This window comes from Labrus mixtus, chromosome 17 (genome assembly GCF_963584025.1).
Source record: "Labrus mixtus chromosome 17, fLabMix1.1, whole genome shotgun sequence".
NCBI classification, from domain to species: domain Eukaryota; kingdom Metazoa; phylum Chordata; class Actinopteri; order Labriformes; family Labridae; genus Labrus; species Labrus mixtus.
This window is the reverse complement of record NC_083628.1, coordinates 9,565,312-9,580,404: the sequence shown is the minus strand read 5'-3', so window position 1 is coordinate 9,580,404 and position 15,093 is coordinate 9,565,312. Positions and strand designations below refer to the sequence as shown.

Below are 15,093 nucleotides of genomic sequence, written 5' to 3'. Positions count from 1 at the left end.
CCAGTCTGAGTGAGTTGAAGAGCAAAGTAGCTCAATCACAGGCGCTAGGGCGGCTAACACTAAGGAGGCCCTCTGTTTTAAGTTTGGGATAATATGAATATTTCATGTCATAATTATCCTGGCCAAAATAGTTACCAGGTATCCTCAATTTAAGTCAATAGCAGAGACACAAAACACATATCTCAAAAACACACAAGAGAATCAGTTGAATTCTATGTAGCCTATTCCGTTAGCTCCAGAACGCCATTGATCACATGGAAGTCTTCTGCAGCTGCCCACTCTTTCCCCAGATGTCTGCTTGGATCAACTTTTCCTCCTCCTACCTATTGTGTTCTCGCAGACTGCTAATGTTGCGGCTCCTGCAGCTATAACCGGATTTTGAATGGCAATTGCATCATCAGCTGTAACTACATTCTTTTTAAACAATAATAGTCTTTATCTTCACACATTTTGCAGCGTCAGCCTCAAGACTTGAATGCTTTCTCTCTCCTCTTCTCATCTCAACCATTTTCTGCTTCATCCTGACCCTATTTATCAATTTCAGTTGTGTCTTTAATTCAAGTCCGCTCCTTCTGCTTGCCATTTGACCTCTGACAGTTTTTATGCGGATCATTTACAAGGGGAGGTGGCATCGGTGAGGCTGCAACCTACAGCATCGAACCTCCAAATGAACCTTTTTATAAGATTGGACCACTATGACTACTTTTAATTAATACTGTATGTGTATTTGTTCAGGAATACATGTGCATGGGTATTAGGTATGGTACACACTATGGAGTGGATTGCTGCCAAACTAAACAGCAATAGGTATTTGATTTACAATTACAATCCATCATTTTAATAAGACAGGCTTTTCCATGTAAAAGTGGCCTTCTGCGCGGAAGGTAATTTAATCCCCACAACTTTATTGCCCAAAGTTCAACAGATGCAACACTCTAGCATCATCATGTTAGCGATCAGCTGCCCTTCATTGTCCGTTTTCTAAACTGAATTCACCGTGGTTGTGTTTTTAACCTTTTTTTATTATTGTTGTTGCTTTTAATAATTCCTCCTCCCTCTGTGCTGTAATATGTTCTGCTCCAGATCCAGTGGCTAGAATAGATTTATCGCTTGATTAAACTTCTCCATTTATTATAATTTATGCACTGGATTTTCAGAGTCTAATTAATTCCCTTATTATTTACTGTTTGGGCTACATTCTTAGTCAGACGTATAACCCATCACAGTGAGGGAAGCGGGCTCGCGTGTGAACTTGATTTGTTGTGCATGCGCATTCATGTCAATGAGCATTTGCTTGCATTGATTAATGATGAAAACCAGTTAAAGAAAATGAGTCCATTACGTTCTAGGTTAGTACGTCCTCTTAAAAGCAGGCCTCTAATCTCACATCTCTGTTCGATCAAGACTCTTGCATCAAATGACTGAAGCTCTTTAACTCTTAGATTGAACTCGCCAGGAGGAAATTGGACACTTCTCGCTGCGTGTGTGGAGACAGAGCCCAATCCTTCAGCCGAATGGGCCTGGCTAGTTGTCCGTCCAGATGACAGAACTCCGTCACAAATGCACACACTCTCTGGGTCTCTCTCCCATCCCTCATTGTAACCATGCACTACTCTGCCTCATTTCCAGCCCACTCTTTTCCCTTCATCTGCACACCTCTCCTCTGCCCTCACAGGTGATTTCCAATGCATTTTTAATGATGATTTAGCAGGGAAGTTGGAAGATAAATTGCAAGAACTGCGGTATTACAGTCTTGCATAGTAAAAAAATATTAGGTGGAATGTGCACATTTAGTTTTCCTTTGGAGTGTTTTTGTTTCATGTCCATGTTGTCTGAGCAGATCGGGCACACACACACACAGACACACACAAACATGCATAAGGGGCTCAATCCTGCAGATGGAAATCTAATGCCTCAGCCTGCCTGGTCTCCCTCCCCCCCCCACCCTCTTTCACACTTTTAGCTCTTCTGCTGTGAAACCCTGCCCATCAGGTCGGCTTGCTGACACATCTATCAATACATGCTCGGGGAGACAGAGTATAACCTTGCCCTGTGGTACCTCCCTAATGTCGTCTACTCAGCTCTGCTTTCTTCACATCCATATAAAAAAGGGACAAAGACACAGAGAAGACCGGTGCCACTATGTACTTTATGTTTGCCCACACATACTGTATAAACCCCCATCTCATTTAAAGTTTGCATACCTACACTCACACACAAATATTGCAGTAAAATCATGCATGTAAAGTGGACTTAACCAACAAAATTATCAAAATTCAGGATACAATTATCTTCTTTACTTTGGAATGCAGCTGTTGTTAGGCTGCCCACGGTGATGCTTTGGGGCTTCTGTGCCGAGCCTCATAACTGATACAAGAAAAAGACACCTAACAATATTGTGTTTTATCTGTTCACAATGCCTTGTTGGTGGTATGTAGGGTTTGGAGCAGCTGGAATTCATCTGTGTTATATTGCAAAGGTACATGTGCCCCCAGCAAACCTACCTGCATGCTGCTGCTCACCACTGATCCAGGACCCACTGTGATTCATGCTTTCAAACCTCCCCGTGTCCTCTTTACTCTACTCGAGGTTACTCTTTTCGTGTTTGTTGCCGCTCTTATTTCTATTCTGCTGCTTTTGTCTGGAGATGTTTCTACCATTTGTTCCTGCTATTATTGTTGTTTGTTTGCTCTTATGTAGAGATGTTCCTGACATATTTTCCCTTCCCCATGAGCCCATGATGATAGCAACACCTGAACTCGACCAACTCTAGGTATCAATATGCCTGAGCAATGAAAATAATACATTTAAAAAATATATTTTAAGAGCTGTTTACTATTAATCCTGTATGGATGTGATATGATTGCTTATAGTGTTAAGTCTAGCTCAGGTTGAACACTTTGTAAATAATTTGATTTAAAATCTAATTTAAACAGTTCAGTTCTGACTTTTGAAAGAGACAGCAAGAAAAAGTCCCTCTGACTAATGTCGGTAAGAAGGTATGAAGGAAGCAGACATAAACTAGACTTGTAGATAAGAATACGCAAGTTCTTAAGTCTGCGTATGGACAAACAAAAGACCATCCAACACGTGCATAGAACAAACAGTGATAAGTGAGAGCTTTAAAATTAGTGATGGACCTCAGAACTCCTGTATACACAGTGTCCAGAGCGTGTGAGCTTTGAAATAAGGTGTGAATGTATAAAACATCACCATAGTCCTGCACAGACATAAAAGTGGCAGCCACTTCAGCTTTAACCTTTTCTCAGCTGCTGAATGTGAGGTGTAAAAGAGAGGGATTCATCAATTAAAATACCTTTGACTCGAAACAGACTCAATCTGTTAAGCCTGAGAAGTGAAGATCGAATGCAAGTCTACTGGTTTAGTTTTTGCATTTGAAAATAGAATGCCTTTCCTTTAGTCTGCTTTTAAAACAAGTTTTAAATTGTAAAAGCTTTGTTGAACAGTGTGAAAAGCAAGTTGCAACTACGAGAGCTCTGTCTCAAGTGGTTGCTTAGAAGTACATCACAGTGTGGTCAGAGTAAAAATGAAAATTAACATTGAAAACAATTTGATCAATGTTATTTATGTAAAGAATGAATAGGAGCGGCCCCAGGACTGATGCCTGAGGCACACCTTAGGTTACTGTAAGTGAACTGGAAGGGTAGCCCTCTGCCTGCACACGCTGAGTTATATTTGTAAGGTCTTTTTAAACCAGTTAACTGTTAACTGATCGGTCATGCTTTGATCAGTTGGCGTTATGGTCTACAGCAGTGGTTCTCAAATGGTGGGTCGGGACCCAAAAGTGGGTCACAGAGCCCTTTTAAGTAAGGTAATAAGGTAATGAAAGTTTTCTGGAACAAAAAGTGTTATCAAAAAGTGTATGAAGCGCTTTTTAAACAAATTATTACATCAAATTAATCTTTTTGGTTGAAAACTACCAAAGATTTGGGTCGCTTTTTTTTCAGGAAGGAGTTGGTGGTGGGTCTGGAGGCTGGACCAGTTGAGAACCACTGGTCTACAGTATCAAATGCCTTCAACAGGTCTATAAAGAGGGCTGCACAATGCTGCTTATTATTCCATTCGAGAAAATAAAATGTATAGCTTATCATAAGAAGTGTTGAATCGTTGTAGACTTATTGATAGCCGATACAACAATGTAGGCTGTAACAAACAAAGGTATTTAAAATACTGGTACTATTCTATTATTGGCTTTTGATGACTCTCTTGTTTCTGTCCTTCCTTGACTCACTCTCCCTTATTTCTCTTAAATCACTCTGACAACCTTGCAGCACCTGGAACCTGACATTGAAACATCCTGTCCTTTCATGACAGCACAAGACATAGAAAGGGAAAAAATTAAGTAAACGAGTGTCAGATAACAAAGGTGGATAGAACCCGGCAAGGCCAAATGAACATATAACAGCTGCTGACACTAGGACCTTCATATTTGCAAATCCCTTGGTTTCCCAGTTACTTTATATATCAAATATCTCCATCTGTGTGCAGCTGAAACCTAAACAAAATAACACACCACTCCATTACAGCCCTAAATCACTTTGTATGTTAAAGCACTCTTCACTTACGTAACGACTTGACAGTAATGGCTCGTTACCGCTTTGATCCACCGACACACACACTCTCCTCTCACACATTCATACCTTCATTCTAACAATAGGCCCACACTCCTGCGAACCACTTAGGTTTTGATCCCACGTTTCAACAACACCAAAGCAAAGGGTTCAGCTATAAAATACTTATATGGTATATAGATTTGTCCAAAGTTACAAAGAAAAATAATGTTGGAAAGATAAATAAGGTTCAAAAGAAAATAAGCCATTAGTGTGAGGGGAACATGCCCACTGGAAGATGAAAAAGCAGTGAAACATTTAGGCTTTGGTATTTATTATAGAGCATGCCGATAAAAAGGCGGTGTTGGTATGAAGTGCAAGTGAAATCAATGACACTGAGGGACTGTTTCTTCTTCTTTCTTTCTTTTTTTTTTACTGATAAATTGAATTATTCTCACTCCAGTCCCACCCAAAAACTCTTGTTTAAAAGAGACAATGGAATACAGAAGACACTGATCAAAGAAAAACACCCACTCTCTCTGCTAACACATACTGTAGCACACAGGCAGACTTGCATGTCTGAATTTTGTTTAATCTCTCCACTGGGATTACTTTTTCAACAATGATCTATGTTGAAAGCAAAAATAAAACATGGACAATATGTTCACTGGGGCTGCCTTCAACTTGATGTTTTGCTCAATTTATGAAAATCTTCAGTCACAGAATATTTATCATATGAATTCAAGCATCACACTTTTTACAGGGCGTGAATAGTAAGTGAATAGTTTGAGATCTGCAGCTGAAAAAACATGATTTAGGTAACATTATAAACACTATGGGGCTTTACAGAGAAATACAAAATAACTGGTAATTCGATTTTTAAATTACGGTAATATCCAAAATATATATTAGCACTGTTTTTTAAGACGCAGTCTGATTAAAGGGTTCTCCCAAAGGGAAAAAGAATGTTTGAGTGTATGTGTGGGACTTCAGGGTCTTTTGGCGCCAGCCTCAAGTGGAAACTGAAGGAACTGCAGTTTTTGAACTTCTGCATTAGCTTCATTCATCAACACCAGAGGTTGACACTTTGATTTAATCTTATTCTGGAATACGTTTAAGTGAATCCCATGATGTAATAAAAATCTACATATGAGCTTGATACTTTTATACAACTAAAGAAAGTTTGAAGGGCTAAAAAAAAGTGCCTGATAGCTATTCAAGTCCAGACGGGTGTAAATGTACTCAAAAGAAATGTCAAAATAAGCGAAAGACAACACAACACTGGATCAAGATTGTACTATGGCACAGAAAAGGCACTAAAATTGATCAGAATGCAGGAAAAGACATGATTGGTGCTCAAAACGTGGTGAAACACAAACGTGCATAGTTACGTTTATTATTTTAAGGTAATTAGCGTCCCTAATTGTTAAATGATAAAAAAAAAACATTAGCATTTAAAACATGAAAATGTGTCCCTTGACTGTGAAACATAAAAATGTTTGTTCTTTCACTTTAAAAGAAGATTGTTTTGTATTTAAATGTCAGAAATGTTTCAGCAATGAATATGTCAAAACTAATCAAAACAGCTTTTGTTCTTAATGTGAAAAGTCGATGATTGGGTTAAATGGCTTCGAAATATCATCTCAAAGCAATCACAGGCCCCTGAATTGAATCGAATCAAAATCAGACTTGGTGACAGACTTTGTGATATTTGCAAACATCTTATAATTTTCCAAAGAATCCACATAATACTGCATTGGGATGATATTGGTGATTTACACCCCTATTAACAGTTGTTTAGCTCGAGCTGATTGGAGGGTTTGTAGCTGCTACCTAGCTAAAAAAACATACAAGTAAACAATTGTCTTAACAATGCATGTGCTTAATTCACTCAGCTCAGTGAACAACTCACAGACCTTTTCACAACTGCTGTATTTGAACCTGAATCACTTTCTGCTGACCAAAGCAAAGAATGAAAACTTGGTCACCTAAAACTGACTTACACTACTGTATGTAGACTGTGTATACCCATCCCGAGGCCAACACTGCACTCACTCACATAACAAGTGTCCAAAAAATGTCACATCTCTATAGACAAATACTGCCACATAAAAGATAACTTTAGGAAAGGTACAATGGCAATGAAGCCATTTTGGGGCTGCTGACGTGTGTTTCCGTAATGCCACCCAGAGCAGGGCATGGCGGGAGACGCAAGCTGAGGTTGTTAGAGATGCACTGCTGCCATAGGAAGACACCCCCCCCCCCCCCTAACAGGGAAATCACAAACCCAGTGAACCAGAGAACTCTCTGCTTTGCTCTGCTCCAGTCCACACTTCCTTCCTATATACCTCTAGCAAGCTGGGCTGCTTCATTAGTCTGACATGGCCAACCACAAAACCAGCAGGCACACATCTCACAAATGCAATGCATAGCTGCACCAGTCTCGACTCCAGAAAGAGGTGGGCATGGGGGGAGGTATTTACAGGCTTACAGGCAAATAAAGGTATGGCGTCCTAAATGGTCTGGTCTCCTTTGTTTTTGAGCCTTGATCTAATTACTTTGGTTAAGTTGGCCATAACACTTAGATTTAAATGAGCAATGTCATTCTACCACTTACTTATAGAATATTTTAATTCACAAGTTAAAGTATGGAAAATTGGTCAATTTTTCAAATTAAAACTGGGTAAATGGTTTAGAGGAAAACAACTTCGGAAGGTCAGCATCCAAAATCAGATGCCTTATTTAATTTGATTCGACTGATGAAGAAACAAATTAAGTTTTATTTTTCATCCAACGGTGCAGTCTTGTTTAATTGTAAGCCTTGTAGTTTAATGATAAAGACAATTATAATTGAAGTTGCCAAATTGATGAGACAAACTGTTCAGCCTAGTTAGAATATAGAGTGTAGAAAATGATACATGAAGGATTGCAGGGCCTTTTAAGATCAGCCAAAATGCACCCACAGTTATGAACGTTTGGGGATTATGTGTGTTTTATGCGAGTATATGCATAAAATGATAACTCTCAGCGGCTGCGTGTGTCATGGATGACATGCTTGTCTTACATATAAATTGTTCTCTAACATCTCCAGGGCTTTGTGCTGCGATGTCCTTCCTTCCTTTTTTTTTTCTCGGCTTTGCGTCTGATGTATGAGAGGTACGTAAACATCCCGGCTATAGTTGGCTGATTTACTTTTCTTATTGATGTGATTTGGGGACTTTGATTTGTTTGTGTTGTTCCGTAGTTCTAAAGCTATAAAAAACCTGACATATTGTCTGGAAAAAATATATACACTCCTTTAGGGTGTTCAGCTTGTGTGTATTTACCAGTGTGAGCTGGCAAGGCACAGTGGTTGTATTATTATATGGTGTTCTACCCAAACACAAACAATCCTTTCAGAGCTTCAGAAAGTTTGGACTTCTCAGAGTGATATCGATTAGCCGAGTGGGCTACCCTACTGGGCTTTACTGACTCCTCAGCTATACTTTTTTGTGTATGTGTGTGCATGCGTGGCCCATGTCCAAGAGTAGAAAAGGTTTGTATGTGTGTGTGTTTGCACATTAAATGTCTAACATACTGAACTGAGCAAAATGACAAGTTGTTTAAATTCAATTTTCAGACGATTTAGGAATGATGCCATGGAAACAGCCACAGCAAGCACACCCCATAAGAGATCTGGCAACCATTCCAAAAAATCAGTATTGTTGTTCATATTACATGTCTTGGTATGCTTGTGTTTGTTTTGAGGATTTTTTAAAGAAAGATGAATGTCATGTTATTCCTTTCAGTTGAATATTTGTGTTATTATGTTTATAATGGCAAGCAGCAACCTTGACTCAGATCAGTTACCGTTTCATTCCTAACACACTGAACGGAAATTTACTCGGTTCATTGTCACTGTACAGACTCATTATACAGTTGCTTTTGGTAGCCATTTTGTTTCCTTTCAAGTGTCTCATTCCTTACACAAAAGTAAGAAAATCATTTCCAGTGAATGAGACTCCAAGGCTGATTTCTAAGTTGCACTTGAATCTCCTGTTTTTTACTCTAACCGGCCTCCATCTGTTACAAAAGGGCACGGGTGACAGCACACCTACAGCAACAAATCAAATATGCAGAGGTCGCAGACAAATACGAGGGCCCGTGTTCTGTAACATCCAAACAAACAGGGACCACGAGAGATCTCTATTAACCGATCCCTCCCCACTGGGTCTGAAATGACTGTGTCAATAGCGCAAGGCTGGAGATAAAGGCCTGCTGCTGCTGCTGGAGATTACAGGGAGAGACAGGCTGACACACACGCCCGCAGAGATGGAGTATTTATGTGCGTCTGTGTGTGATGGCAAAATAAGAGGGAGAAGAGGGAGACGGCTAGATGAAGGGAGGAGACGGGCAGATAGCAACATTAGCCACAACATCTCATCTCATCTCATCTAACATGCCCCAATGCTGTCTGATCTAAATAGTGGGGCGTTATGGGACAAACTTTTTTTTTTGCCTTCTCATCCTCACTCAGCACATCAGAGCTTCATTCAGTCTTCTGGATTGTATTCTTTAAGAATACAAAAAAAGGAAAAGGAATCCAAATTATTCACATAATTCATCATTTTCCTTACAAAGAATCCTTTATTCCAAGCAATCTCACTAGAGCGTTTGGGGCATTGCTGGGCCCCATATCATTCAATTAAAACCCAGGGCAGAGATACTTGCTATACTCTTGACCTTTAAGTGGATATAAAAGAGGCATATGAGCGGCTTGTAGGCAGGAGGGAAAATGTTACTCATGTGCTCTTAGTCATTGAACAGCCCCGCCTCAGAAGCTACATGATAATCATTGAAAAACAGTGATTTATCAAAAATGAACTACAAGCCTCATTAGATCAATGCTGCTGGAACTAAAGGAATCAAACAGCCATCCAGATCAGAGTGCCACCGTGTATGACTCAGACCGAGACATGAAATCTGCAGAAGCATAAGGCAGGAAGCCACGAATCATCTGGGCCAACAGGGGCTTGTCTACAGGGTGTGAGTTTTAAGGTTTGCATTTCTAGAGTGGCCCAACTGGGGCACTGATTCATTCATGCAGGAGAAGCATGGAATGATGTGCATCCAGGTAAGTACAAAAACGTGTATTTTCTTTATGATAAACAACTAAAAACATCGCACAACCATTCAGAGCAGCACCTGGCATGAAACAAATAATTAAAATCCATCGTTACAAGATCATTAAAGCATCCCAAAATTACATGTCAGGGATGTCAACTACAGATTGATAAAGTGCCAAGTTCACACAGTATTATCAGAGCTTGTTGAGCAGCTAAAAGCTCTGTGGTAAAAATGATGCAAGGCCTCTTTGAGTCTGCATCCTCTTTCTGTGCTTGAGCTTATTCCATATACTTAAAGCTCCTGTGAGGACCTTATGGTTTGCGTTGATTGTGGTGATAAGTCTCATCCTGCTTTCACTAAAAGTCAACTATAATATCGCTTACTGTGAATCCTTACTGTGGAAAATGAAAACAAAGTCTGTGTCTACATCTGGTTACAAGCATTAAAAATGACTGTATAAAAAATGATCAATCTTGTTGCTTTTGTAGGCCACATACGGCGACAATATTCATTTCAGTCTGTTTCATAACCAGCTCAAAACTCCTCATAAGAGCTTTAATTCTTTAACGACTCAGAAGGGAGATGAATCTGTATGTGCACCAACAACATGTCCATGTGTTTTGAAATGCCATAAAAGCTTCTCACTGCATGATTGTGAAAAAGTTGGTCTGAACTTAAGTCCCGCTTCTGAGCGGGAAATCATACTTTTTTGGGGCTGCATCAGATTTCATGGAGGGTCTTTGCCACCCCAAGGCCAACCCCTGGAAACACTCCTGCTTTATAAGTCTTTGAAGGATGACGCATTAAAGATTTATGTTGCTAATGTTTTTTTAATCTTTTCAATTAGAAAACCATCTTGTACCGTAATGATAGCAGATAATGTAGAAATGTTAAGTGGTGATATAAATGATGAATAACTGCTACTGTAAGATGAATGTGTGTGCACACATACTTCATGCCCCCCTTCGCATGAGTCAATGCCCCAGTTGGGCCCCCGGCCCCCACTCGAAAGAAAGTCTGGACACTCCCCTGCATGTCACGCTTTGAAAGTCAGGCAAAATATGCCACAAGCATGTTTCATTCCCACTTCTGAACCCACATGCTTTAGTCAGAACAACTGCCAGCAAACATTTAGTTCTGAGTAACCTATTTTGCGGTAGGGGGATTGTTATTAAAAGAGAAAGCAAACAATGTTTCTGCTCCTACAACTTACTTTAAGCATGCAGGCTTCAGGGCGTTAAAGCAGGTATTAAAAAGGGTGTGGTTATTGTGCCGAGATCTTAACAGTCAAAACTTCTTGCAGTGTCTCCCATTTCCATGTTTCCATGTCAGCATCCTCTTTTGTTTATGTGTATCAATGATGTGTCGCATATTAACTAAATCCAATACTGGTAAGAGGATACAGGAAAGGTAGATCAGGCTGCTTTTCCAGAAGCGTCAGGCGTTCAGCCCTGCAATCCGATTCCGTCTTTTCCAGGGGGTCTCTCTCTCTCTCTCTCTCTCTCTCTCTCTCTCTCTCTGTCTTTCTCCCTCTCTATCTCTGACTGTCAATAGCCCTCTACTGACCTTGTGAAAACACATCGACTGATTCCCCAAAGTGAGCTTGTCTGGCTGCAACACAGCGCACGTCCGCGCTTGTCTCAATTCATCTGCGCGGAGAGACTTGCTTAAAGACCCGAGGAGTGTTAATAGCTATTGAAAGGATTTCTGTGAGCCACGCTTTAACACTCTAAAACTACAGATAAGGAGATTTCAAGACAGTCAGTCCAAGTAGAGCCCAGACTAGAGGGAATTTGGGATACTTAGAGAAGATTCAGCAGAGGTGTGCACAGAAAAAACAGCCATTCACACTCAAATGAATCTACTGTGGTTATTTTACTACTTCCTTTTCCAATGTTGATCTATTTTTTTTTATCACAAAGAGAGTATTTGTGAGATCATCGGATGGGCTCAGACATTATTACGGGAGCACAAGTGTAAGTTATCGGGGGGAAAAAGCTCCTGTGCATAGATTAACCCGCGTGCCACATCGCCAAACTCAGCGTGCTTACACTGCACCAAGCACTGAGGATGCACCACTCCTCACATATCCCACATTACGCAGCTGTAGGTTGTTATGAACGTACCTGGTTTTTATGCCGAGTCCCATCTTCGAGTTCAGAAGAGCTGTTCATGATTCCCCATTGGTCATTTACCATCCTACGGAGAATCTGCGCATCGAATCCGCCTGCGTGCTCCAGGCGTCAGAGAATGAAACCCCGCTCCTTTTTTTTAAGTCTTCACCTGTTATTCAGACTACTCCATAAAGAAAAATTGGGTGTTAAAAAAAAGAAGGGAGGCACAACTACTTCAGCGGCTCCGCAACAGCACACACGGCGCGAATTACGCACCAAAATTCCTCCGAGGGTCTCCGGGTGATCTGGTCCGTATTCCACTCTGTAAGAAATAAAAGCTCTATTCAAAAGATCCAGTGATTGTCAACTGAGTTAAAAAGACATCACACTTACACTGGGTTGCACAAAAAAGAAATGCAAACCCCCACAAATACCCGGAATTTAAGAAAGCAGTTTCTTTACTCCATAAAAAATGAATCGAGAAATTCTTCTTTGGCTCAGATTGCAAAGTGCAACCGGACCATTCTGTCCCTCCACTCCCGTTTCCGGGACACCTTGAGAAACCTATAGGTTATCCCAGAGAGTTTCCAGTTACAACCGAGCAGGTAAAGACAGAACGGGATAGAGAAACGCAGAGCTTCCACGCTCCTCTTGCTTTGTTTATCCGGCGAAAAGACTCCCTATTCCGGTCCCAGATGATGGATAGAGCCTCCTTTATACGCACCAGGCTGATCTGGCTGGTATAGCACAGAGATGCCTTTGAAAAAAAAACTGGTACTCGGAGATTAGCTTGCTCCGCTTGTGTTGCCGCGCGGGACGCTCCGTGCCTCTGACTGTCAATCACAGCGTCCCTTCGGTACGCGCGGCGCGCTCTGAGCCTGCGTTCCCTTCACTGTGCCGCCCTGCCCTCGACTGCTGTGCCGCTGCCTCCTCGCCCGCTACTTCACTTCCACCGCATCGAGGATCCTCCCCCCCCCGTAACCGAAACAGAAGCAGATTGAGCAGTGTGTCTAGACTACAGACTTTGGAGTGTATTAAATTCATAAACTTCAGATAATGAAATCCGAACAAAAACGTACGATCTGCAAATCTTCTTAAAAGTTGCAGCAAATAGTTACAAACACAATACCCACAAGCTAGACTACAGGTTTCATAAATAGCTCAAGGAGTCAGTGATGACATCTCCCAGCACCTCTAATTGGAGTACCAGCTTTAGGTGTTTGGAAGATACAAGCAGAGGAAGCTCTCCACAGCAGGAAAGAAAAGAAGATGAAATAGAACAATAAACCGGAGCAAGTGACTCATTTAATTCACAGAAATCAGATTTAGTTAACAGAAATCAGATTTAAGAGCAGCAGAGTCACTAAAACACTTTTGTATCCCCACTTGTTAAATAAAAAAGAAGTGCCTGTTTATTTCCATCATCCCATTCAAAAGCCAATTTTCTTCATGACTTTATTTGAGGTGAGTCATTGTGTGGTGTTCGAAAACACAAGGTTGAGACTTTATGTCCAAGCACAATGTGTAGTGTACTGGAAATGTTCACTAAAGCGGGCATAGTCACTTGGCGTATTACTTGACCTCACAGTGTGTTGAAGTGAAGGGTTGGTTTCTCAGAAGTGCAATATTTTCACCGTGGAAACAGGAAACATTCTGAATGTGAAGTTCACCGTTAATAACTACAATCATTTCTCGCAGGGAACTTGAATAGCACAGCAGGATGAATATTAGAGCTCTCACGTAAGACCTTGTGTGTAATGCTGATGTGAATTAACCAACAGGTTCCTACAGAAATCAATTCCCACCTCCAATGTTTAAAGATGACAGTCAAACCCCTTGACTCACACCCCACAGAGGTTGACAGAGTCATTACTGACAGTGATGTGGCTCACAATAGTGGCCGTGTTCTAGCTCTGTTAAGGTGCTTTGATGGACAGATGATTAGAGGACTAATCATCAGTGCAGAGAGGGAGGCATGAGTGAGATTACTCATCCCTGTGATGAACCTGCTATTACCAGGGGGAGGGGCAAAATGTGCACTGTCAGCAGGGCTAGCGTCCAACAGTGGATTGAGGGTTTGTTGCTTCAGGTGGAATAGCTGGTGATTTGAGAAATGTGAGAGTTTAGCATTCTGTGCTCTCCTTTAAAATAAAGATCCATTTTCCTTTGTACTGAAAAAATCCAACATTCAGGTATATGCTGAGCGGTCAAGGAACTGGTGAGGACTGAGGGTATGAAAGCCCCTGAAACTTTGCATCAGAGCTTACATTTGTCATTAATATTAATAGCCAAATAAGAAGCATTAAAAAAAATCTGCAAATCCAGCTACAAATTTTTCAGTTCATTGCCGATTTTCAGGATGTGTCCTCAAAAGCGCAGACCCAAAAGCTTTTCTAAAATTCTACAATTCAGTTAGCAGATGCTTTTATTCCAAAGTGACGAACATCCAGGAACAAGTTCAACGCAAGCAAGAATCTAGAAAGGAGGAAACAACTTCAGTAAGTGCAAACAAACTTTAGGTTTAGGTCCCATTGGACACTCGTGCTGACAGGCGGTGCACAGAGGCAATGCAATTTTGAAAAAAATAATTAAAGTTAATATATCATCAAAAACATCGACAGCTGTTCTTGAAAGTTTTAATCAACATTTAAACTGTCCTAAATCCTCAAAAAAATCATAATATTTATCAAAATCATCATCATCATCAGTGTCATTAAGGGCGTAGGTGTTAATTAAAGAGCTGGGTCTTTAGCTTTTTCTTAAAGGTGCAAAGGGACTCTGCAGATCGAATGGAGTTTGTTAGCTTGTTCCACCACCGGGGGGCGACAGAGGAGAAGACTCTAGTTAGATACTCTGGGCCCTGTTGTGAAGGCTGGATCAGGAGCCTCATTGGCAGAGCGTGATGAGCGGGAGGGAGTGTAGACCTGGATCAGAGAGTTTAGATAAGGAGGAGGTTTTTTTGTCACTGTTTCGTAGCGAGTAGCAGAGTTTTTAATTTGATGAGAGCAGTAAGCTAGTGGAGGGAGAGGAACAGCGACCATGGACTTCCTCTTCCATTGGTTGCAAATATATATATTTTGACTCTAGGAGTGATTTCCAAAGTGGGGCTTGGCATGGCATTAACTAAAACAATACACACCGTTTTTCACTTCTTGGAAACCTGGGCAAGCCACACCTGAGATCACAAATTTGGAATTTTCACGTGACAGCATCATTTTTAATTGCTAGGCTATCGGCGCACCAGCAGGTATTTTTTTGTTAATTTATAAATTATTTTAAAAAAACATTTCTCAAATATTTAT

General features: G+C 40.8%; 1 protein-coding gene across 2 annotated transcripts in view; it reads right to left on the bottom strand.

The window, feature by feature from the left end:
• fibcd1b (fibrinogen C domain containing 1b) overlaps positions 1-12,725 on the bottom strand; it is a 120,966-nt gene extending 108,241 nt beyond the window's left edge. For both annotated transcript variants that reach the window (XM_061061359.1, XM_061061360.1), the window contains exon 1: positions 11,804-12,725. In XM_061061359.1, coding sequence (XP_060917342.1) covers positions 11,804-11,875 — 72 coding nt within the window. In that variant the 5' untranslated portion in view covers positions 11,876-12,725. The remainder of the gene's footprint in view (positions 1-11,803) is intronic.
• Positions 12,726-15,093: the final 2,368 nt, after the last annotated feature.